This window comes from Camelina sativa, chromosome 6 (genome assembly GCF_030686135.1).
Source record: "Camelina sativa cultivar CO46 ecotype springtype chromosome 6, ASM3068613v1".
Lineage (NCBI taxonomy): Eukaryota > Viridiplantae > Streptophyta > Magnoliopsida > Brassicales > Brassicaceae > Camelina > Camelina sativa.
The window spans coordinates 12,132,667-12,155,319 of record NC_141885.1 but is presented as its reverse complement, the minus strand read 5'-3'; the positions used below and the strand labels follow the sequence as shown (position 1 = coordinate 12,155,319).

At 38.0% G+C, this 22,653-nt stretch overlaps 4 protein-coding genes and 1 long non-coding RNA gene across 6 annotated transcripts; 3 read left to right on the top strand and 2 right to left on the bottom strand.

Moving 5' to 3' along the window:
- Positions 1 to 700: 700 nt before the first annotated feature.
- Positions 701 to 3,678, bottom strand: LOC147942478 (uncharacterized). Its single transcript, XR_015559608.1, has 2 exons — positions 1,636 to 3,678; positions 701 to 1,554 (listed from the first exon to the last, which is right to left on the bottom strand). It is a non-coding gene; the product is annotated as an uncharacterized LOC147942478 (long non-coding RNA).
- A 343-nt stretch (positions 3,679 to 4,021) lies between these two features.
- Positions 4,022 to 6,987, top strand: LOC104698806 (ASI1-immunoprecipitated protein 3-like). Its single transcript, XM_010414197.3, has 6 exons — positions 4,022 to 4,158; positions 4,474 to 4,690; positions 4,879 to 4,941; positions 5,044 to 5,781; positions 6,413 to 6,499; positions 6,668 to 6,987. The coding sequence occupies exons 2-6, from the start codon at positions 4,511 to 4,513 to the stop codon at positions 6,692 to 6,694; spliced, it is 1,095 nt and encodes a 364-aa protein (XP_010412499.1). The 5' UTR covers positions 4,022 to 4,158; positions 4,474 to 4,510; the 3' UTR covers positions 6,695 to 6,987.
- A 1,147-nt stretch (positions 6,988 to 8,134) lies between these two features.
- On the top strand, positions 8,135 to 9,052 carry LOC109133394 (small ribosomal subunit protein uS14z/uS14y/uS14x). The gene is made up of 3 exons (XM_019246469.2): positions 8,135 to 8,295; positions 8,645 to 8,744; positions 8,830 to 9,052. The coding sequence occupies exons 1-3, from the start codon at positions 8,234 to 8,236 to the stop codon at positions 8,836 to 8,838; spliced, it is 171 nt and encodes a 56-aa protein (XP_019102014.1). The 5' UTR covers positions 8,135 to 8,233; the 3' UTR covers positions 8,839 to 9,052.
- A 7,463-nt stretch (positions 9,053 to 16,515) lies between these two features.
- Positions 16,516 to 19,325, top strand: LOC104790665 (cysteine-rich receptor-like protein kinase 14). Of its 2 annotated transcripts, none has more exons than XM_010516446.3 (7): positions 16,516 to 17,468; positions 17,551 to 17,685; positions 17,781 to 17,884; positions 17,970 to 18,180; positions 18,283 to 18,520; positions 18,620 to 18,773; positions 18,854 to 19,325. In XM_010516446.3, the coding sequence occupies exons 1-7, from the start codon at positions 16,694 to 16,696 to the stop codon at positions 19,169 to 19,171; spliced, it is 1,935 nt and encodes a 644-aa protein (XP_010514748.1). In that variant the 5' UTR covers positions 16,516 to 16,693; the 3' UTR covers positions 19,172 to 19,325. The 2 variants fall into 2 exon arrangements, 1 of the variants encoding a protein (XP_010514748.1); XR_015558905.1 differs by having other exon boundaries at positions 16,577 to 17,468; positions 17,540 to 17,685.
- Positions 19,326 to 19,951: 626 nt separating this feature from the next.
- Positions 19,952 to 22,653, bottom strand: LOC104790664 (cysteine-rich receptor-like protein kinase 10). Its single transcript, XM_010516445.2, has 5 exons — positions 21,599 to 22,653; positions 21,209 to 21,517; positions 20,882 to 21,119; positions 20,653 to 20,803; positions 19,952 to 20,566 (listed from the first exon to the last, which is right to left on the bottom strand). The coding sequence occupies exons 1-5, from the start codon at positions 22,533 to 22,535 to the stop codon at positions 20,258 to 20,260; spliced, it is 1,944 nt and encodes a 647-aa protein (XP_010514747.1). The 5' UTR covers positions 22,536 to 22,653; the 3' UTR covers positions 19,952 to 20,257.

The window sequence follows — 22,653 nt, the reverse complement described above, 5'->3', positions numbered from 1 at the left end:
CACGTAACCATAAAATCAACACCGTGATCTCCTCGGATGACCGCGTATCATCATCTTGTGCAAGGGCAAGCTCGATTTTTAGGCCCTCAATGGCTTCCCTACAAAATGGTTTCAAAGTTTTCCGCCATTGAGAAATGGCACGCCGACAGCTAATCAGCTTATAAACAATCTCCCTCAGAGGTGACCAATTATGAGACTCCTATCCTTCGGCAATGGCCTCTAACAACCCTTCCTTCCCGACACACCGTTTATCGAATCGAAAACAATGCCTACTCGGGATAATCTTATCCTCTACCGTAGCTAAGATTGGTTTATGATCCAACGCTATCATGGACAAATAGTCAATGAATGATTTACTAAACATATCACGCGAGTCTTCATTCGCCAGCGCCCTATCTAGCCAACACCGGATTGGTTTTTTATTCTGCCATCCTTTCCAAGATAAGGAATAACCAAGATAATGAAAGTCAAGGAGTCCAAAATTATCAATTATAGAGTTAAAGGGAAGAAATGATGACGTGTGGTATAAAGTTCCCCCACGTTTCTGATCATTGCCATTTAATTCATAAAAATCACCACTTAAAAACTATGGAGAGTCTCGAGACAATCCGTACCGCGCTAACCATTCCCAAACTTGTTCGCGCTTACTATGGACCGGATCCCCATACACAAAAGTCATAAAAAAAATTCCCTTTAGCAATTGCCTCAATGTCCAATCATATAAAATAGAAACCAAAAATTCATCATTATAAAAAAAGGCTAAACCGCCACTACAACCAAAAGGATCAACGGTTTTAAATAAACATAACCAAAATGACCTACAAAATTTTCCAAAAAAAGGATTGCTTCTTTTCCGAGAGAAACAAGAAATCTGGCCCATATTGCTTCCATAAATCCTGAAGATGCCCAATAGTTGCCTTATTGTCGAGACTCTGACAGTTCCAGCTTAAAACTCTCATTTATCCAAGGCAGGTTGTGGTGGTTTAGGACCACCAATATCAACTTTCACCATCACCGGTTCCGTCGGGTGTTGACCATCCACAACCACATAAGTACCTTGGGGCGTCGGGCGTTCCCTGGGCATAGAGAGCATATCAGCAATGCGCTTCTTTGAACTAACTCCCATCGGTAGCGGACCTTTGATTCGCTTCCCCTTATCCACCCAACCATCCTTACCAGCCCCCTGCTCCTGATTGCTAAGAATATCAACCTTCAAGGACTCTATAACCGTGTTTGCTACATGCTCCCCATTTTAAAAACCAGCATTCATAACCTCCCTATCTTCCTTATCCTCAACTGCACTTGAAGGGTCCTCTAAACATGTGTCGACACCCATATACTGCATACCAGAGGCAATATCCGAGGATAGATCTTGAATTGAAACTCCCTACAGACCTACTGCATCTTCCAAAACCTGCTAGCCCCTTTTGAAGCAATAAGAGGCTCCCCTAACGCTTTACTAGCACCAAGTGAGACCCCTACAGTCGTCTCCACCATGACCTCATCGTGAAAGACAGTATCCGCAGCCACCTATCCTTGTTCCAATTCTGCCCCCTGTTCAACAACATCATCCACAACCAAAGTAGGATCATGAACAGAACCAAAGTCAGATTCAGTGAACAATACCTTCCTAACCTTCTTTGGTTTCTTTGCTCTCCCTGAAACTGTCCCATGCTTGGGACCATCAAAATCAATCCCCTTCAAACCCCGATGCCCATTATACTGAGCATAGCTAGTGAACCAAGACTGAGTAGGAACCTCTCCAGTACGACCTGTTTGACAAGACCTGCCTGCACCCTGTTTCTGACCACCTGACCCATGTTGTTTACCCTCCCTAGTCGCTTCCCGACCATCATGACCTGCAGAGTTCCCCTTGAGCTTACCATCTTATCACTAGTCACTGCTCCACAAAACTGAGAGTTGGCCTCTCCTCCTCTTGCACCTCAGTATGTCGCTGCACCTCCTCAGCCTTAGAAATCACAAGAGTAGGGCAATGACTCGCCTCATGACAGTTACTAGAACAAAGCATGCTGACCCCAAACGAATGCTCATAGTGAAGCTTCACCATTGTGATCTCACCACAAGAGAACTCTCTCTCTGTCTCAAAACACAGCAGTGAGAGCTCATCAAATGTCACCTGCACTCTGCCACCATCAATGTCCACAGCCTCCACTTCTCCCAAAGCTGCCCCAATATCGCGAAAGTAGGGTCTACCCAGAACTTCAAAGGAATCCCCAATATCCGTATCCAGAACTTCAAGGTAGAAGGATAAGAGGGATCCATTGACAGCTTCCACCGGACCAGAGAAACCATCCAGTTATCAAAGTGAAATGGCTCTATTTTTAACACCTCAAAAATATCTTCCTTTGCAACAAAGTCAAACTAAAATTTCCCTAAACCCAAATCCGCACCAGAAACCTACCCTTCCAATTGCCAAATCCGGAGGAACATGAAAAACAAAGACTTCATGTCCTGTAGACGAGGATTGAGGCATCGACCTATCATGGTCTTAGAGTAACCTGCAATCAGTGCTGAGTTATCAAACTGTCAGATCTTGATCTTACGGAGAGGAGCCTTCCCTGACATCGCAATCCCGGTCAAACTACTTTCCAGCAAGTGACTTTGATAAATGGAGATCAACAAGAACCATGCAATATCCGCAGAAAGTCGCAAAAAAGACAAGAGTAATTGCAAAACTGTAAGAAGCAACCACAAAAAGAAGCTAGAATTAATAAAGCTCTTCTCGGATAGCCCCTTTAAATACACCCACTTTTCTCATAATCGAACCCATAGAAGAAGGAAACTTTTCTCCCCCCAAATATGCCAAAATATTTTGTCGTATCAAAAGAGAAAATTTTCATCGTGCAGAGCAAGACTGATGCTGCCATGGAAATTGAATAACCACCCTCCCAAAACAAGATGACATCCAAAATATCGCCTTAATGACTTGCCAAATCTGAACCGACATGCAATAACTTCTAGACAAGAAAAATAGGAGAACTGAATCTCAAGATTGCTAAGGAGACCCTGAACTGTCGCCGGAGAAGCACGTTACTGGCACACCGTCATCAAACAAGTCCCTTCCCGTCCCAACAACCACTCTACCAGCGATAAAAACCACCACCATGGGATCCCTTTGTCCACTCAAAACCAAAAACTCCTTTGTCACCTAGTAAGAAGGTAAACCAAAACTCTCCAACCCAGCCTGAATATTTATGGGAGATCCCTTGCCAAATCAACCCCAACCAGCACCCTCCAGTACCCAACATACCCACTGTGATCTTCAATTGAAGAATTAGAATTGCGACAGATCCTAACCACGATCCTCCCTAGAACCGCCTCCATCGTATTTCCACCAAATACCAAGCCTCGCCCATCATACCCACCTTTATCTTCGAGAAAGAAATCGAGCATGGGCTCAAGAACTAAACCCGAGACCCCTCCGAGATCCACCTCCTACATTTCCCCAATCCGCATCTAACATCACCCAACAAACCTTCAGACCATCCAACCAACACCAAGAAAAAAACCCCAACCAAATCCGTGAGAAATCTTTTCCAAACCACTTCAATTCATAAAATTTAGAACTCTAATGTCGTCGTCGCCATCGCCATCGCCATCGCCATGGTCATCGCCTTTGGGAGAGAGTTTTTTTTTTTTTTTTTTCGATTATAGCATTTTCGTAAATATCTAATTATGGAAAGATATAAAATAGAAATAAAGTCTTATTTATTTTTTTTGGAGATTTTAAAAATCATCTTTCAAATAGTACATTGCACTTGCAAAAATGATAAATAACAGATCACATAAAATTTTAGTAAACTAGAAAAATGAGTTGTTGACTCCGTGTATAAATATTTTTTTTCTTATTCTTCATTTCCTTTTGTGCCTCATTATATCTTTCTTCTTTTAAGAATCTATTAAAAGTGAAAAATAGAACACGTTTATTGTGTGAACTAATTCCTTATATGTATTGCCTTTTGCTGATGAAAACTTGTATATAAATATAATCCCGCAGAGAGAAGATTGTCGAGACCGGATTAAAAGAAAAAGACTCATAAAAGCATTACAACAACCATTAGTCCTGAGGTTTGGCTATCTATTTGGTAATCGAAGCTAAGACATATCCAAACATTGGTCCGATGGAATAAGAATCAGGTACACATCTGAGTGAATCTATGTTATATATGGTTACCATATTACCTACACCTTATGCAAAGATTATTAGGTTTTGGATTTATATTTTCTTCCACCCGTAGATCATCTTTCGTTTCATTAATTGTTATGACATTAGTAATCATGTTTTGTTAATTGTTATGATTAGATAACTTTTTGGGTGAAAAACGAATCTGTAATATGATATCCAAAGTCTCAGAAAAAGCTCAAAATTCATTATGAGCGGCATGAGAAATTTGTAAACCAGTGAGATGTTATCCTAGAAGAAAATAAATACGATGTTTCATTGTCGTCCAGGTTAAGGGATTCGATTTTTAGCTCGAAAGAAACGGAGATGGATCAGATAACGAGGGAGAAGAGTGAGGATAAGCATGTGAAGAAGAAAGCTAAGTTAGAATGGAAACCATGGGATTGCGCAAAGCCAATTGGGGAAGTGATTAAACGTACTGGTGGCAGAGAAAAGATCACATGTCATTATGAGACATTCGAGTTTCATGGCACACGATATGGACTGGTGAGTTTTGTTTTGTTTTAAGATTTTGAGAGGTTACTATAATATATATATATATATATATATATATATATATATATTTTTTTTTTTAATTTGTGTGATGATAAGACTATTTTAATGAAACGTTTCTGTTCTATATGTGTAATTCTTGTAATACCATTTACATTAGGCTTTTTTCTTAATTTTGGTAGCAAGATACAGTGCTTTTGGCTCCGGAAATCTCTAACCAAAACTACTATGTTGCGATCATCAAGGTACGAAATATGGAATAGTTTTTCGTATATATACTTTTAGGTTATTCATATCATAATCAACAATTAAATATGATTTTTTTTTCAATTGTTTGTTGGAAACAGGATATTTATGTAAAAGAAAAAGATGGACTTGTGAAATTGGAGGTGCAATGGTTTTACCGTCGAGAAGATATTAAAATAAAACAAGTTGGAAAGTGGGAATCTGAAAACTCAAGGGAGATTTTCTTCAGTTTCCATCGTGATGAAGTGTTTGCTGAATCTGTGAAGCACAAGTGTCTTGTGTATTTTGTGCCAGATGATAAGCAAATTTCAAATTATTCTGAGCATCCCGACTTCATCGTGAGAAAGGTTTATGATGGTATCAACAGCAAGTTGAGGAAGTTTTCTGATAAAGGCTTTAATGTGCGTCAAAAGGTTGAGATTAATATTCTCGTGGAAAATACCATTTCGAGGATTGCTCATCTCCTTGACAATAATAATAATTTCCAAATGACTAAGATTTCGAGGCGTAAAAGATCAGTTAGGAAAAGATGTGTCTCATCCAAAACTGAGATAGAGAGTTCTGGAAACAATGCTGAGGTTAATCCGGTCTCTGAGAAGTTAGAATCATTACCATCCAGTGATTTTGATCGTGACAAGAAAATGGTTGAGCTTTTGGAAGCACTACTTCAGCACATATGTTGTGCAAGTAAGGAGAAGCAAGCTGGCGATGTTGAGTTTTTGTCACCAGATAACGTTATTGTGGTGGTATTTGCTCTTGAGGAAGCTTTATATGATTCTTTTGGAGAAGATACACCAATGTACAAGTATAAGTTGGAGCTTCTGGTTGAGAAACTCAAGGTTAGTTTAACTTAGTTCCTTCTATCCTTCATTTTTAAAAAAATTGTTTTCATGATTTGTTTTGTCATGCATGTGTTGATGGAAATCCTAGGCTTTGGCAATTATTTCATTTTAAAAATATAAAATGTGGTTCTCTTGGAAATTGATTTAACGAATTAAGGATGAGAACATGTTTTAAAATAAGCTATAAGGTACAATAGAACATCTTACACCATATGATATATATATATGTAGTTGTTACAAGGAATTTCTCAATAATTTTTTTCCAAGAAAAGATCTAATCATTGAAAGAAATTATTCATATATGCATATGTAAAATATTATACAGAAATTTTACTTCCTCCGTTTCACAAAAATGTCATTTTAAAGTTTTAATCTTCTGTTTACAAAAAGTGTTGTTTGCTATTTTATATATGCTTTGTAAAACATGAAATAATATGGCTTTTAATCAAACATGATATATACTAATATTACATGATCCAGCTAAGTTCTATACTAATATTCTTTATAAATATTGGAGAGCATTGGAAATTGTGTACCAACCATTGAAGTTAGCTTCTATTTTCTTTAGTTATTTTTACTTTTTGTATTTGAATGTTTTTAATTGTGATATCTTATTGTTTGTTTCTAGAACTCACCAGTATTAGCTAGAAGACTTCTCAGGGGCGGATTAAAACCTGAACAGGTTATAAACATGAAAGGCTATGAGCTGTCACTGGTAATATACCCAAATTTCTTTTAGTAAATATGGAATGTTACTGTCATTATAGCAATCCCACTGAACCAGAATTTCAATGTTTATTGTTAATCACATCTTATGTGATTTTGACATGTTAAATTGCTGAGATTAGCGTTTTTTTTTAATATAACTTTTGTTGAAACATAGGCTGATTTTGAACCAAATTTGGAGTAAGATGCTGGATCGGATTCACCTCCAAAAGTGTTGGGCTTAAAGATTTTCTCCAAGGTTAATGAAGATACTAAATAACATATTTAGTTGTATCTTTCTTCTTCTTCTTAATTGTTAGACAGAGTTTTTTTCCCGTACAATTTCCTTTCAAGATATGTTGCAGATCATAACTTCTTTTTTTCAAGACCTATTATTTAAAAATTCAAGTATGAAAGTTTAAACAGATTACATGTGCTGCTGGCATGTATTTTATTGAACTATAAGTACAAATAATATATATATTATTTTTTGTGTTTTGTGTTTTGGTTTTTTTTTTTTTTTAATCACAGATTCACAGTACATATTAGACTTTCACCATTAATAAACCATGGGTCCAACCACTGAATCAAGGAAATATCTTAATCTATACATAATAACAATCCGAATAAATGCGACCAACAGTTGTATTTTCGTATCTTTGGGACATTTTCCGAAAAGTTGTGATGGTTCATTAAAACTGTTATTTATGAAAAGTTACAACTGTTCACTGTAGATCTTTTGAAATCTATATATATTTGTTTGTTTAAACTATTTTCATTTTTTTGCAATGACACAAAACAATATAAATTTTCAATCTCAACAGTTTTTACAGCTTTCTAAATTATTCTTTAGCATTCACTCTTTTAAAAATAAAGAAAATCCTCCAATTCTTGATTTAACAAAAGATTTTTGGAATGATGAATCTAATTTACAACTTTTAGTTAATTTTAAATATAAAAATTTAAGAAAAATTGTTAGAGTTTTTTTCCAACAGTTAGTGGATTATATAGTGATTTTTTGAATTTGACCTATTTAATATGGTAATAAAGATGTCTTCTATTTAAAAGCAGTTTATATGGATTATTAGGTACAATGAAGTGCAGACAGTTGTGATTTTTTATAGTACCTTTACGTAAATTGTTTGTTTTTATATGCTTTTTAAAAAATTCAAACGGTTGTATCTGTTCATTATAGAGTTGTATCTTTTCATTATATTTTATTTACATTCTAATAGGTGTGTCTATTTAACTAGTCATGTCTTTTTAATTATAATTATTTGATAAAAATTACATTTACTCATTACAACCATTAGTTCAATATTCTCAGTTAAGATCACTTTGTCATTATGATTTTTTTTAATTGTAGCTATTTACCATAATTCTTCATAAATATCTTATATATTTATAATACTTTAGAAAATGTTTTTTTGCAAATTTACGCCTATTTTTCATAATATTTTTTGTTGCGCTTAATGTTTATATATTCAAACTATTCTATTACATTCGGCGATATGAGTCCTAGTGACCATAGTAATTAAAAGTAAATATAATCAAGGCTTCTTTGCATATATTGGATCGACTAAATCGAAAGAGAAGGCTCGTATTGGGCCTAAAACCTATAGCCCTTTAGTATAATATAGTCGGTGTTGATTAAAAAAAAGTCTGGAACAAAAAAATTCCAGGGTTTTAAAAAAGGTCTCTCCCTTGTCGCCGTTCCTTCTTCCTCTGTGATCAAATCGGCGAAATGGGTCACTCCAATGTGTGGAACTCTCATCCGAAGAAGTACGGCCCTGGATCCCGCACCTGGTAAATTCATCTTCCTTCCTCGCCGATTCGTTTGCTTCTTACATGTATAGAACCTATGCAAGATTTTGTCTTATCTATTGATGAGAGTCTATTCAGATTTTGACTAGTTTATGGGTTCAGTTTCCTCTATTGATTCATTTTAGTGAATAGTATAACTCAGCTATTAAGTCGCATTTTATGTTTTTCCTCTAACTGTTCTGAGATTGTTACATTTGACTTATTTGCAAGATTAGCTTGTGTTATGAGATTGTTATATTTCGATTATGCGTTCACCATGTGTTATAATTGGCATTTGAAAGACTCTGACTTTGTAATTTTGCAAATGATTGTATGTGGCTATTATGTATAGCCGTGTGTGCGGGAACTCGCACGGGCTGATCAGGAAGTATGGATTGAACTGCTGTAGACAGTGCTTCCGCAGCAATGCTAAGGAGATTGGATTCATCAAGGTAGTAGATTCAATTTATGAATGTATATACTGATTTTGCATCTCACATGATTGTTCATTCTGCTTTCGTTTTCTTGTTTTTGCAGTACCGTTAATGAGAGGCACCTAAGTTCTTTGATTGAATCGTATAATATAGACAAACATGAATTGGCTTTAAAGACGCTTTCAAGTTGTTGTTGTTGCATTTATTGTTATTTTCAAGTTGTTGCCATTTGTCTCTAATTAAAGCTTTTGTAATATTTGGAGTAATGATGTTTAAGTTATTCTTGTTTTTTTTTTTCTTTTTATCAAGTCGTATTTTGGTTTTGATTTAGATTTGCATTACTGTGTGATCAGTTTCTGTTTATAAGACTTTGCCTAAAAATATCATAAACTGAGAAAAGACACTTACGATTAGCCTGAAAAATTGCTCTCTTGCTCTCAGTCTGATTCACCAAATTTGAACTGAAAGAAAGAACAAATTCTAACACATCTTTGCGAGTTGTTTGAAGTTCTTTTTCGTTTTGTTTTGTGTTTTTTCCATATGCTTATCAAGACCTAAGAGCATGGCCATTAGTCATCCTCATCATTTTAGTGTATCTAACTTTTTATTTTACACCTCTTTGTTTTCACATCTTTTTATTTTTATGTATATACAGATTTTTATGGACTTTGAAAAGAGTTTTGTTTTTTTTGAGTATTGTTTCACACCTCCAAATTTTAAAAAATCCAAGTATTATTGTTTTTCAATTTATTAATCAACATTGATTCACTCATCTTCGTTAAAATTTGGATTGTTTTATTTATTGATTTTTTTTGTTTGGTGTCGTTTTCCATTATACCGTATCAATCATCTCTTCCAAGTATTAATCTAGGTAATTGATTGTGATTTCTAATTTTCATAGATTTATATGTTTATATATTATATAGCAAACCCACTTTTAGGGTTCAATTTAAATCTAACGGATGAGATTGTTTTTATTATCTCATATAAATGTTTAGATTTGTTAATAATCTCAAAATTGCAATATTTTGATCCATCAATTGTGTTTCTTCGTCGTACTCACAGCTTTCAATGTTCGCCCTTGTTTGTTTCGCACATTTTTGTTTCACACCTCAAATTATATATATATTTATGAACTTTGAAAAGTGTTTTTGTTCTTTGATAACACCTCCAAATTTAAAAATTCTGAGTATTTTTTTATTTCAATTTATTAATCAACATTGATTCACTCATCTTTGTTAAAATTTAGATTGTTTTATTTATTGATTTGTTCATCTAACTTTTGTTTGGTGTCATTTTCCATCTAATACCCACATCGATAATATCTTTCAAGTATTAACTTAGGTAATTGATTGTGATTTCTAATTTTTCATAGATTTATCTTTTTAGTCGATTTGGTTGGTTGCAGACTGTAACGCCCGCGAACCAAAACTCTGCATTTTGGGGGTGGGTGTCGATCGACACTCATGTAGTGTCGGTCAACACCACTTATTTCTGGTTCGACCAGATTGATTTAATTATCGATTTGGACCGGTTTGGTTTAGGAAAAACCATTGAACCGAGATATTTAAGTGGGAAAACGACCTAGGTCGTGTTTTATTTTTGTCTTGGTCGCCGTTTGTTGTTTTTGAGAGAGAAAGAGGAGAAAACAGTTTCTAAGAGTTCTTGTGAGAGTTTGTGAGATTTGAAGGCATTTTTGGAAAGATCTTGCTGTGAGAGTGAAGATCCAAGGCTAGGAACGTGGTGGGAAGGTTTCTGTGGTGGTAGCTTCGTCCTTTGGGCTTAGATCTCTTTGTTGGCTAAGGTGAGTGCATGACTATGGCTTATCTAAGCTAAGATCTCTGTTTCTGTGATATTGTGTGTTCTTTGGTTGTTTGAGGAGGGCTTTGCAAGCCTGAAGGAGATGTTGACTACTGCTCTGGTGTTGGCTTTGCCTGAACAAGGAGAACCCTACAGATGCATCCAGTGTTGGTCTAGGATGTGTGTTGATGCAGCATGGGAAGGTGATGGGTGCTGTAATTTTTGCCCTGAAGATTTGGAGATCTTATTTTTATGGTGCAAAAGTACAGGTGTTTCCAGATCATAAGAGCCTGAAATATATATTCACTCAGCCCGAGCTGAACTTGAGGTAGAGGTGGTGGATGGAGCTGGTGGCGGATTATGATCTTGAGATAGCCTATCATCCCGGTAAGGCTAACTTGGTTGCAGATGCTTTGAGTCGGAAGCGGGCGGCTTCCGCTCAGGAGCAGGATATGGATTTTCTGGTAGGAGAGATCAATGCATTGAGTTTGTGTAGCGGTTTCTCAGGAGCCGTTGGGTTTGGTTGCAGCTGATAGAACAGATTTGTTGAGCAGAGTGTGGTTGGCTCAGGAGTTGGATTTGGGCTGGTGAATGCCTCAAAGGATGTTGACTCGGAGTATCAGGTTTCGGCTCATGCTAGCATGTTCTCTATTCATCCAGGAGCGACTAAGATGTACCGAGATCTCAAGAGGTACTATCACTGGTCGGGATGAAGAAGGATGTGGCTAGTTGGGTTGTGAGGTGCGATGTGTGTCAGCTAGTGAAGGCTGAGCATCAGGTACATGGTGGTTTGCTGAAGAGTGTTCCCATTCCATAGTGGAAGTGGGATATGATTACTATGGACTTCGTGGTGGGTTTGCCAGTGTCCAGGACGTTTGATGCTATCTGGGTCATTGTGGACCGGTTGACTAAGTCGGCACATTTTCTGGCCATTAAGAAGACTGATGGAGCAGCAGTCTTGGCTAAGAAGTATGTGAAGGAGATAGTCAGGTTGCATGGGGTGCCAGCGAGCATAGTGACTGATAGGGATTCCAAGTTCACTTCGGTGTTCTGGAAGGCATTTCAGGCAGAGATTGGCACCAAGGTGCATATGAGTATAACTTATCATCCCCAGACAGATGGACAGTCAGAGAGGACGATCTAGACGTTGGAGGATTTGCTGAGGATGTGTGTGTTGGATTAGGGTGGCCATTGGGCAGATCACTTGAGTTTGGTAGAGTTTGCTTATAACAACAGTTACCAGGCGAGTATTGGCATGGCTCCTTATGAGGCTTTGTATGGGAGGCTGTGTCGTACACCGTTATGCTGGACTCAGGTGGGGGAGAGGAGCATGTACGGGGCAGATTTTGTTCAGGAGACTTCGAAGAAGATTCAGGTTCTCAAGCTGAACATGAAGGAAGCTCAGGATCGGGAGAGGAGTTATGCCGATAGGAGGAGGAGAGATCTTGAGTTTCAGGTTGGAGATAGAGTGTTCCTCAAGATGGCTATGTTGCGGGGTCCGAACAGGTCATTGACTGAGACTAAGTTGAGTCCGAGGTATATGGGTCCGTTCAGAGTGATTGAGCGAGTTGGACCAGTGGCATATAGGCTGGAGTTACCTGAGGTTATGCGTGCATTCCATAAGGTTTTCCATGTGTCTATGTTGGGGAAGTGTCTCCGTGAGGATGACCAGTTGTTGGCTAAGATCCCTGAGGATCTTCAGCCCAACATGACTTTGGAGGCGAGACCAGTGAGGGTTCTCGAGAGGAGGATCAAGGAACTTCGGAAGAAGACGATTCCTTTGATGAGAGTCCTATGGGACTGTGATGGTGTGGAGGAGCAGACTTGGGAGCCTGAGGCGAGGATGAAGGCAAGGTTTAAGAAGTGGTATGAGAAGCAAGCCACGACTTGAGCTTGCCTAGCCTGGCCCCATCTGTAGTCCGTAGCTGGAGCGGGAATGGAGTATTCCAGCCCATATCTCTTTTTACTCGGTCGCTTGGGGTGGTTGGTTGTGCGACTCAGTAACAAGATGAGATGGTGGTTGGGGTACAAAATTTCTGCAAGGCAGTGTTTTTTGCAGGAAAGTTTCCGGAATTAGAAGTTTCTATAAGTGGAAAATTTCCAGATGTGGTAAGTGCTAAAAAATGGAAAGTTTTATGTAAGTTAGAATTTGTCCATTTTTGGTGGCGGAGAGCCTAGGAGAGGGCTTGTGTGGCCTTTTTGGCGGGCTGTTTAGCCATTGTATGGCCTTCGTGGCAGGCTGTTTAGCCGTTGTGTGGTCTTCGTGGCGGGCTGTTTAGCCATTGTGTGGCCTTTGTGGCGGGCTGTTTAGCCATTGTGTGGCCTTCGTGGCTGGCTGTTTAGCCATTGTGTGGCCTTCGTGGCGGGCTGTTTAGCCAGAGTGCCTGTTGAGGCGGTCCTTCGGGACAAATGGTCTTCGTGATGGTCTTTCGGGACGAGTGGCCTTGGTGGCGGTCCTTTGGGACGAGTGGCCTTGGTGGCGGTCCTGTTGAGGACATTTGTTTGGCCTTTGTGGCGGTCCTGTTTAGGACATTTGTTTGGCCTTGGTGGCGGTTCTGTTAAGACATTTGTTTGGCCTTTGTGGCGGTCCTGTTTAGGACATTTGTTTGGCCTTTGTGGTGGTCCTGTTTAGGACATTTGTTTTTCCTTCGTGGCGGCCCGTGGGGCAGTGAGATGATCCTTGTGTGGTCATGGGGTATTCCAGTGAGGGGATATGTGGTTGGTAGGACATTGTGTTGTCTTACGCGGGCCACAGAAAGGGAACCTGGTTAGGAATAGGACTCAGACGTGTTCAGAATTGTTTGCTCGCGACTCTTGGGGGACTTCGGTTCTCCTAGTACCGCCATATTCCAAGACTTTGTGGTTGGTATATCGACTTCGGATGACGATCCGAAGACGCGCTGTAGGGTGACGACCCGAGAGACGAATATTGGATTTTTCCTTATACATTGTGGCATGCGGGTTTAGGCCCGATGAGGAGCCAACATTATGGCATGCAGACTTAGGTCTGATGAGGAGCCAACAAAAACTCAAGGTTTAGGCCTGTGAGTAAAGGAAAGTCCAAAAGTCGAGAGCAAATAACGCCTAGAGCGTGAGTCTATCACCTAGAGGTGACCTTTCGTATATAATTCGAAGGAGTGCGGGCCGTGGAGTCGGTAGCACATGAGTCCTTGGCTGAGTGTTGTTCGAGATTCGAGGACGAATCTATTTTGGTGGGGGAGAATTGTAACGCCCGCGAACCAAAACCCTGCGTTTTGGGGGTGGGTGTCGATCAATACTCATGTAGTGTCGGTCGACACCACTTATTTCTGGTTCGACCAGATTGATTTAATTATCGATTTGGACCAGTTTGGTTTGGGAAAAACCTTTGAACCGAGATATTTATGTGGGAAAACGACATAGGACATTTTTTATTTTTGTCTTGGTCGCCGTTTGTTGTTTTTGAGAGAGAAAGAGGAGAAAACAGTTTCTAAGAGTTCTTGTGAGAGTTTGTTAGATTTTAAGGCATTTTTGGAGAGATCTTGCTGTGAGAGTGAAGATCCAAGGCTAGAAACGTGGTGGGAAGGTTTCTGTGGTGGTAGCTTCGTCCTTTGGGCTTAGATCTCTTTGTTGGCTAAGGTGAGTGCATGACCATGGCTTATCTAAGCTAAGATCTCTGTTTCTGTGATATTGTGTGTTGGTTGGTTGTTTGTGAGTTTTTCGTAGCTCCTGAGGCTTGGATTCGTTCCTAGGATTGTGTGAGACAAAGAGGAGAAGTTTGGAGGCAAGATTCGGAGGTTCTGTTCGAAGGAAATCACTGCTCGACAGTAGTGTCAGTCAACACTAACGCGAGGACGGCTTGGGGACTTAGCGAGTGTCAGTCGACACCATGTGGAGGTGTCGGTCGACACCATTAGGGTTTCGGGGGTGTCGAGCAGGTGTCGGTCGACACCCAAGTGGTGTTGGTCGACACCAGATGTTCAGTGTCGATCGACACCTTCTGGTATCGGTCGACACCTTCTGGTATTGGTCGACACCTTCTGGTATCGGTAGATACCATTCTGACAGTAACCAGATCGTGTCGGGTCACTTGTTCATGTTCCTGGTTTGTTTTATTGTTGTTGTTTGTGGCATGAGATATCTTATTGCTTGTGTGTATACCCCAGTAGATGGGAGGATTTCCTCACTGAGTATTTATCAAATACTCATGCATCTCAATTTGTGTTTGTGGTGCAGGTAAAGGCAAAGTGTGATCGTGGAATCAAGGCAATGAAGAGGAAGATGTTCTAGGGACTCGATTGGATATTGTCTGACATTGCTAGGTTGCTAGAGTTGGGTCTTTAGAACTTATTAGGTTACCGGTTCCTTGGTTTCCTGTTGTTTGACATAGAAATAGTTAGGATTGGTTGTTGGTTATTCTATTATGGATTAATATTGGAATACTGGTTCAGTTGGTTATTTAATTGGTATTGTTATTCCGCTGTTGTTTGTGATTGTGGTTAGGTGGCTAGTGGGTATAGGACCACTAATCATAGTTATTTATATTATTATTAAATTTATTAAAAAAAAAAACGGGTCAGGTCGTTTCACAGACTTGCAGTTATGAGTTCTTTCTCCCTGCTTCTCTTATTATATTTTGTAAATTTTGATAGAATAATAATTTAAAATTTATTTTATGTGAATATCTTTCAAAATTGATTATCTGAGTATGATCAGCAAGCCTTGATTCATATATCTTTATATCTTTAACATTATTCTCTTATTGTCACTAAATTATTTTTTATATATATAACAAAAATTTTATTTAATTAATTTGGTTGATTCATTTTAGTCATTATTTTTGATTTTTATATTATACGGTTAAAGAATTACCATAAAGTTTCTAGTCGAAATGTGAAATTAACAATTTAGTCATTTCAAATTTTCACTTTCCCGTACGGCAACGCACAGGTCAACATCCTAGCATTTTTGATAGTAAAGATAAAACATGCTAGTAACATTCTAACTAAAACATAAGTTTCCTCTTTTCATTCTATAATATATATACTTCTATTATACCATTAAAATTTGATATTCTACTTTAACCTTGTTTAGGCTATTGCGTAACATTATATTATATCAATTCGTTTATTTTTGCAATTGCCCCATATATCAATTCATAGGAGTTACGTAAACTATATAAGAGTTACAAAAATACAATAATTAAATATTAATATATTTTATTATTTATTATAATTTTAATCGTTATTAATAATTCATTTCAATGCTAGAAATACTATGGATGTGACAAAAATATCAACATAAACAAAATTACATAATTGCAATTAACTAAAATTTAGTGACTTAAATAATTGATAAATTATAAGAGAGTTACAAAATATTTGATAGAATATGTAAATTAGAAAAATATGTGAGAATATTCATAAAATAAATTTATTTTGAGTAAATAACTGATTTTTTTGTTTGAAAAATAAATTTCAAAATTACTATATATATATATATATGACAATAATTTTAAGCTAATTAAAGTATAATTTTAAATATACATTTAGCTTTCTTTGTAAACGAAATATGTATTCAGTTTGTTCTCTATAAAGATTTACAAATTTTATATACTAAAATATATTTTAGTTTATTATAATTAGAATGGAATTGTAAAATAATCTAAAAATCATATTATGTGAATTATTTATGTTAAAGTGAATAAATAACACAGATATTATTATTGGATAATATGATACAAAAAAAAAATAGAAGAAAATCTATTTTAACACATAAAAATACACCATTTTGTGTAAAATAATGTCAACGCGTGCCACTGATCTAGTAGTATACTACATTAACTACAAGATATTTAACCGCTTGCAGATATCATTGTAACGGATATTTCGTCAGCATTTTTTATTTTTATTACAACGACACATGTGGACGAATAGAACCATGATCAACAACACAGTCTGTAATGGAGGCTATAAACTATTTACTCTAAAAATGTATTATTATTATTATTATTATTATTATTATTATTATTATTTATTTTATTTTCTGTCAATTAAAATTTATTATTATCTGTCTTTTTCTTCATTCATTGTGACTTTTTTTCTCAAATTCTGTAACGAGGATGTGAGATGAGGATGATGAGACCCCAAAAATTCAACTGATTCCATGGTTACATATTTTCAGAGAATATGAGCAAGAAGATAATTGAAGATTCATCATCAACTTTATGGCTTTTCATCAACCTAATCATCATTGGTGTTGTCTGTGCTCAAACATGCTTGGAAACTGGTTACTTCAGACCAGAGAGCCTTTACGGTATTAACCATCGACTCATCCTCACCTCTCTTCCCACTACAGTCTCATCTCAAGACGGCTTCTACGCGTCCTCTGTTGGTCAAGATCCGGAGAAATCTTATGCTCTAGGGATGTGCATCCCTGGCTCTGACTCCAACCTCTGTTCTGTTTGCGTCAAGGCTGCGTCAGATGGGTTGTTACAGAGCTGTCGTAATCACACGGAAGCTTTCTGGTGGCGTGACGACAACGAGACGCTCTGTTTCGTCCGCTACTCCAACCGTTCATTTGTTGGATCTTTGGATTTGGAGCCGTCGTTGGTTGTGAACAACTCGAGAGAATTCAAGGGTTTGAATTTGACTGAACTCGTTGACCATATGATAGCAACAACAACTTCTGATTCGTATGCGGCTGATTCAAAAGCTTTGGGGGATTCTCAAGTTGTGTATGCACTGATGCAGTGTACTTCGGACATATCTTCAGAGGATTGTAATACTTGTCTTCTCCGAAGCTTAAGCGAGTACCAGTCATGTTGCCTTGGGAAGCAAGGAGGTGTTGTGTCTCGGCCTAACTGTTACTTCCGGTGGGATCTTTATCCATTCTCTGGAGCTTTTGGTAGAAACACTCTGTTGCCTCCGTCTTCATCTCCGCCCGCTAATCAGACAGATAAAGGTAAGAACTTAGTTTTAGACATTTTTGTGATGATGTTTTTGCTTTTGTGTAACTACTAATGATTTAATCAGGGTTTGCGCAGATAAAACAACGATTTCGACTGGGAAAGTTGCGGTTATTGTCACTGTATCGTTTGTCTTTGTTGTCCTGGTTCTGCTACTTCTTTGGTTTTGTTTTTGGAGGAGAGGAAAGTTACTTAGAGGAACTGAACATGGAAGTGAGTTCATGTGTTGTTCATCAGTTCATTGGTGTTTTATTTTTTCGAGAAAGAGTCTCTTAAATAATATACTTGTGTTTGTTCAAATGTCACAGCTTCAAGCTCACTTCGATTTGACTTTAAGACGATTGAAGCTGCTACAAATAAGTTTTCCGAGAGTAACAAGATTGGTCGAGGTGGTTTTGGTGAAGTTTACAAGGTGAAAAAATTCTTTAATGGAATCAACTAGATTGATCAAGTTATAGATTGTTAAGTTCTTAACCTTAGCTAATTACTGGTGATAGGGTATGTTTCCAGACGGAACAGAACTGGCTGTAAAGAGGTTGTCTAAAACATCAGGACAAGGCGATGAAGAGTTTAAGAACGAGGCTGTTCTTGTAGCCAAGCTTCAGCACCGGAATCTTGTTAGGCTCCTAGGATTTTGCGTGGAAGGAGAAGAGAAATTACTCATTTACGAGTTTGTGCCCAACAAAAGTCTTGATTATTTCTTGTTTGGTAAGTTGCAAGTAGCCAAAAACTTCTTTTATAATCTTAAATTATTTTGGTGATGTTCACAGTCTTGAGTATTGTTTTGAGCTTTGTGCTTTTTTTTTAAAGATCAAACAAAGCAACATCAGTTGGATTGGGATAAAAGATTCAAAATTATTGGAGGGATTTGTCGAGGGATTCTTTATCTTCATCAAGATTCACGGCTCACGATTATACATCGAGACCTCAAAGCCAGTAATGTTCTCTTGGATTCTGATATGAACCCGAAAATTGCAGATTTTGGCATGGCAAGGATCTTCCGAATAGATCAAACTCAAGCCAACACGAGACGGATCGTTGGGACATAGTAGAGCTCTACTGAATCAAATTCATAGTATACATAATTCACTTATCTTTGCTGCAAGTAAACCTAAAATTTAAATTTTGGTTTTATCTTGTTTTCCAGTGGTTACATGCCTCCAGAGTATGCAATGCGTGGACATTTCTCTGTGAAATCCGACGTGTATAGCTTTGGAGTCTTAGTCCTTGAAATTATAAGTGGAAAGAGGAATAGCAGCTTTAGTAGGAGTGAAGGTGGCATTGACAATTTGGTCACATATGTGAGTTATATATAAAATCAAGTTGCTTTAACTGAGTTAAAATATCTGATCACCAACTAAATATGTGATCGTAATCTCAGGCTTGGACACTTTGGAGAAATGGTACGGCACTTGAACTAGTGGATGAGTCATTGGAAGCTAATTATCCGAGGCATCAAGCCATTAGATGCATACATATTGGTCTGTTATGTGTTCAAGAAGACCCTGCACACCGTCCCAATTTGTCAACAATCATCCTTATGCTTGATAGTAACACAATGTGTTTACCGGTGCCTCGACAGCCAGGTTTTTTCTTACGGAGCAAACCTACTAACCGAAATCAAGAGTCTATGGGTGAAGGATCAAGCAACTCTTGTTCTGTGGATAATGCAACTATTACTGATATATATCCTCGTTGATCAACGTTCACGAATTAGCTCTCTTATTCCATTTTTTGTTTTACATTTTTCAACTCAAGATGCAGATCCGATCTAGCCGCTTAACCCAAGCACAATTCCTATTGAAGGGGATTCAATGTTATCTTATTAATCACACTAAAGATAAGTTGACTAACACTATGTCCTACTCATCAAAATATGAAAAGTATCAATATAAATGTAGGAGCCTCATTGGTCTGGTAGTTGACTAAAGGTTAATTACTTTTTCTACATTCGGTATTAGGTTGACTAAAGGTTAGCTCAGCCGGATTTCACTAAGCCAGCCGTAACGCTTGGCTGAGCTATGCTCTAAGTCAGCCGTCCGCTCTTACTCAAATGTTTTTTGCATAAATCAGCCGCAACATACCTATAACTCAGACGTCATTGCCTCTGTAAAAGCGTTACGGCTGAGTTATTTAATACACGTCAGCGACTTCTGACGTGGCAATGACATTTTTGTAATTACGTTTTTCCGATAACATAAACCAAGGACACATTGAACATTTTGAAAATACCCGAAATATCCTAATAATAAATAAAAGATTTGGTGATTCTCGTAATAATAACTAATTTGGAGTAAATCTCCCTAATATGAATTATTGCAAATTTTTGGAGACTCATTCGCCGTGGTCCTTCTTATAAGGTTAGAATTGTCAACCGTGCTTGTAAAACTTTCTACCATTATCTTTTTTGATACATTTAGAAATGTCAACTATGGAATCGTCTGTGAAAGCACTAACCGTTAAAATTGTAGGAATCAGATTTGTCTATCGTAAATTTGATCATTTATACTAGAAGAAAAAAATATAAACTATTGTCAATAAAAACCAATTTGAAAAAGTCCAAGAAACAACCAATTTGAAAAAGTCCAAGTCTAACACTATAACGCTGTCCACAAAGTTCTGGATGCATGATGAAACATTATCTATTATATATTGATTTATATATTAACTATGTTTCATCATGCATCCATAACTTTGTCGACAGCGTTATAGTCAAACACCAAGACGTAAGGGTAGTAAATTAAGACTAGAGTATACAATGTTATTAAATCCCAAACAAGAATATTCAACGAGGAAGAGTAATTGTGATGGATGAGTCGTCAATATTAGACTCTGAGACAAATGCTGCATTGGTGGTTTCCGATTCATCTTGATTAGGAAAGCTATATCCTGGTTGGTGAGGATTTGGTAAGCTCATTGTTCTACTACAAAGCATCATTACAATGGTTCCCATTGTTGGACGATCTGCAGGATCTTCTTGAACACATAGTAGGCCGATATGGATGCATCTTATAACTTCATCTTTCTCACAACTCTCCCTTATTGCTGGATCCGCCAGTTCTTCAGCAACTCCTTCTTTCCAAATTCTCCATGACTACATATATGATTAACCCCACAATGTTATTTATCATCATTATGGAAATAGACTTGATTAATATAATTAAGTTGATGGTTTCTCACATATGAGGCCAAGTCGGAATCACCATCAGTTTGGTTGAAGTTGTTATTCCTCTTGCCGGTTATTATCTCAAGAACTATAATTCCAAAGCTATAGACATCAGACTTCATAGAGAACTGTCCATGCATTGCATACTCGGGAGACATATAACCACTGCAAATTAAATAAACTTTTATAAACCTTGATATATAACAAGGATAATATCAATATGCGACACAAATCATCACTCACAAAGTTCCAACGATTCTGCTTGTATTAGACTGGGTTTGGTCCATCCCAAAAATCCTTGCCATCCCAAAATCTGCAATTTTGGGGTTCATATCGGCATCCAAGAGGATGTTACTAGCTTTAAGGTCACGATGTATGATCGTGAGCCGTGAATCTTGATGAAGATAAAGAACTCCTCGAGCAATCCCTCCAATAATCTTGTGTCGTGTTTTCCAGCTCAACTCACTTCGCTTTGAAGGATCTGTACCAATCCATACACACAAATTAATATATATCTAATGTGACCAATTAACCTTAAGCTTCTAAAATAAAGTGATCAAGCAAACCAACCAAAGAGGAAATAGTCAAGGCTTTTGTTTGGGACAAACTCGTAGACGAGTATCTTCTCTTCTCCTTCGACACAAAACCCGAGAAGCCGTACGAGATTCCTATGCTGAAGCTTTGCTACAAGAGTAGCCTCGTTCTTGAACTCATCGACTCCTTGTTCTGATGATTTTGATAGTCTCTTTACAGCAACTTCTGTTCCATTTGGTAACAGACCCTCATAAACATCGCCAAATCCTCCTTGACCAAGCCTGTTACTGTCAGAGAATTTGTTTGTCGCTGCTTCAATCGTATTAAAATCAAACTGTAGAGACCCTGCGCACCCATACACAACTTCTTGTGAAAAAGTAATCTTACAAATATAAAATTTTCGTTGTGCTACAAAACTCGTATTACCGTCATCAGAAGCAGAAACGTCATAACTTCTCTTTGATCTCTTTAAGAAGTAACATTGAACAGCTACGAAAAGAAGTAACGCAACAACAATTGGCACAACAATGGCGATGATTAAAAAAGTCGAGTTTCTGTAACGTCTTGATTGCGGTTGTGCCAACGGTGTGTTACCAGAGGCCGTATCTGATATTGGCGGTGGTGGTGGAGCTAAGGTTTCTGAGTAGAATGGGTAAAGCTCGTACCTTACGTTACAACTTGGAAGAAGATTCCTTCCACCAACTTGCTCACGAGGCAATCCATCAATGGCTCGTCGAAGACAAACGTTACACTCATCACTAGTCAGATCAGGCGTGCACTGAACCAACCCGTAGAATCTTTTGGACGGTGTGAAATCCGCTTTCCTTAGCCCGAACTTACGAGAACTATTCAAGGCCATCATCGCCGCTTCGTTCATGGTTGAGTTGAGAACTTCTCCGAGCCGGTCTCGTAGGTCAGCTGTTACGTTGTTGGTGTTGGTCAAAAGAACGCCAGGACTAGTCGCCAACGTAGAGAGTATGTTCCGGTCGGAGTATCGAAGCGTGCAAGGGTTATACCAAATCGTAGCCTCTTTCTGATCAGGACAACGGGTGAGAGCATCGTCGACGGCGTAGAGAGCATTGTCGCTGCAGATTTCGGGGATGATGTCACCACGACAAAGGAAAAGGCCTGTGACAGTGTCGGAACCACTCCCGACGGTGGCGCTATGGAAACCTGTGGCGTAGGATGCGTTTGGGGAAGAGAGAGTAGATAAGAGTGATTTGAGGTTGGAGAAGTAAGTGCTGTTTCTTGTGAAGTTTGCTCTGTTTCCACAGAAGTGACCGATGTAAGGAGGGTCTTGTCCTGAAGCGTGGAAGATGGTTAAGAGTAAGTTAAGGAAAATGAAAACAGGGTAATTTGACATTGCTCTGTTTTTTTCTGTTTCTTTCTCTTGTAGTTGAGGTTTGTGAATGTGTTAAGAGAGATATATCCTAAGACCATGTGATCAACAGAAAAGTTATAATTTTCAAGAGAGTAGTACT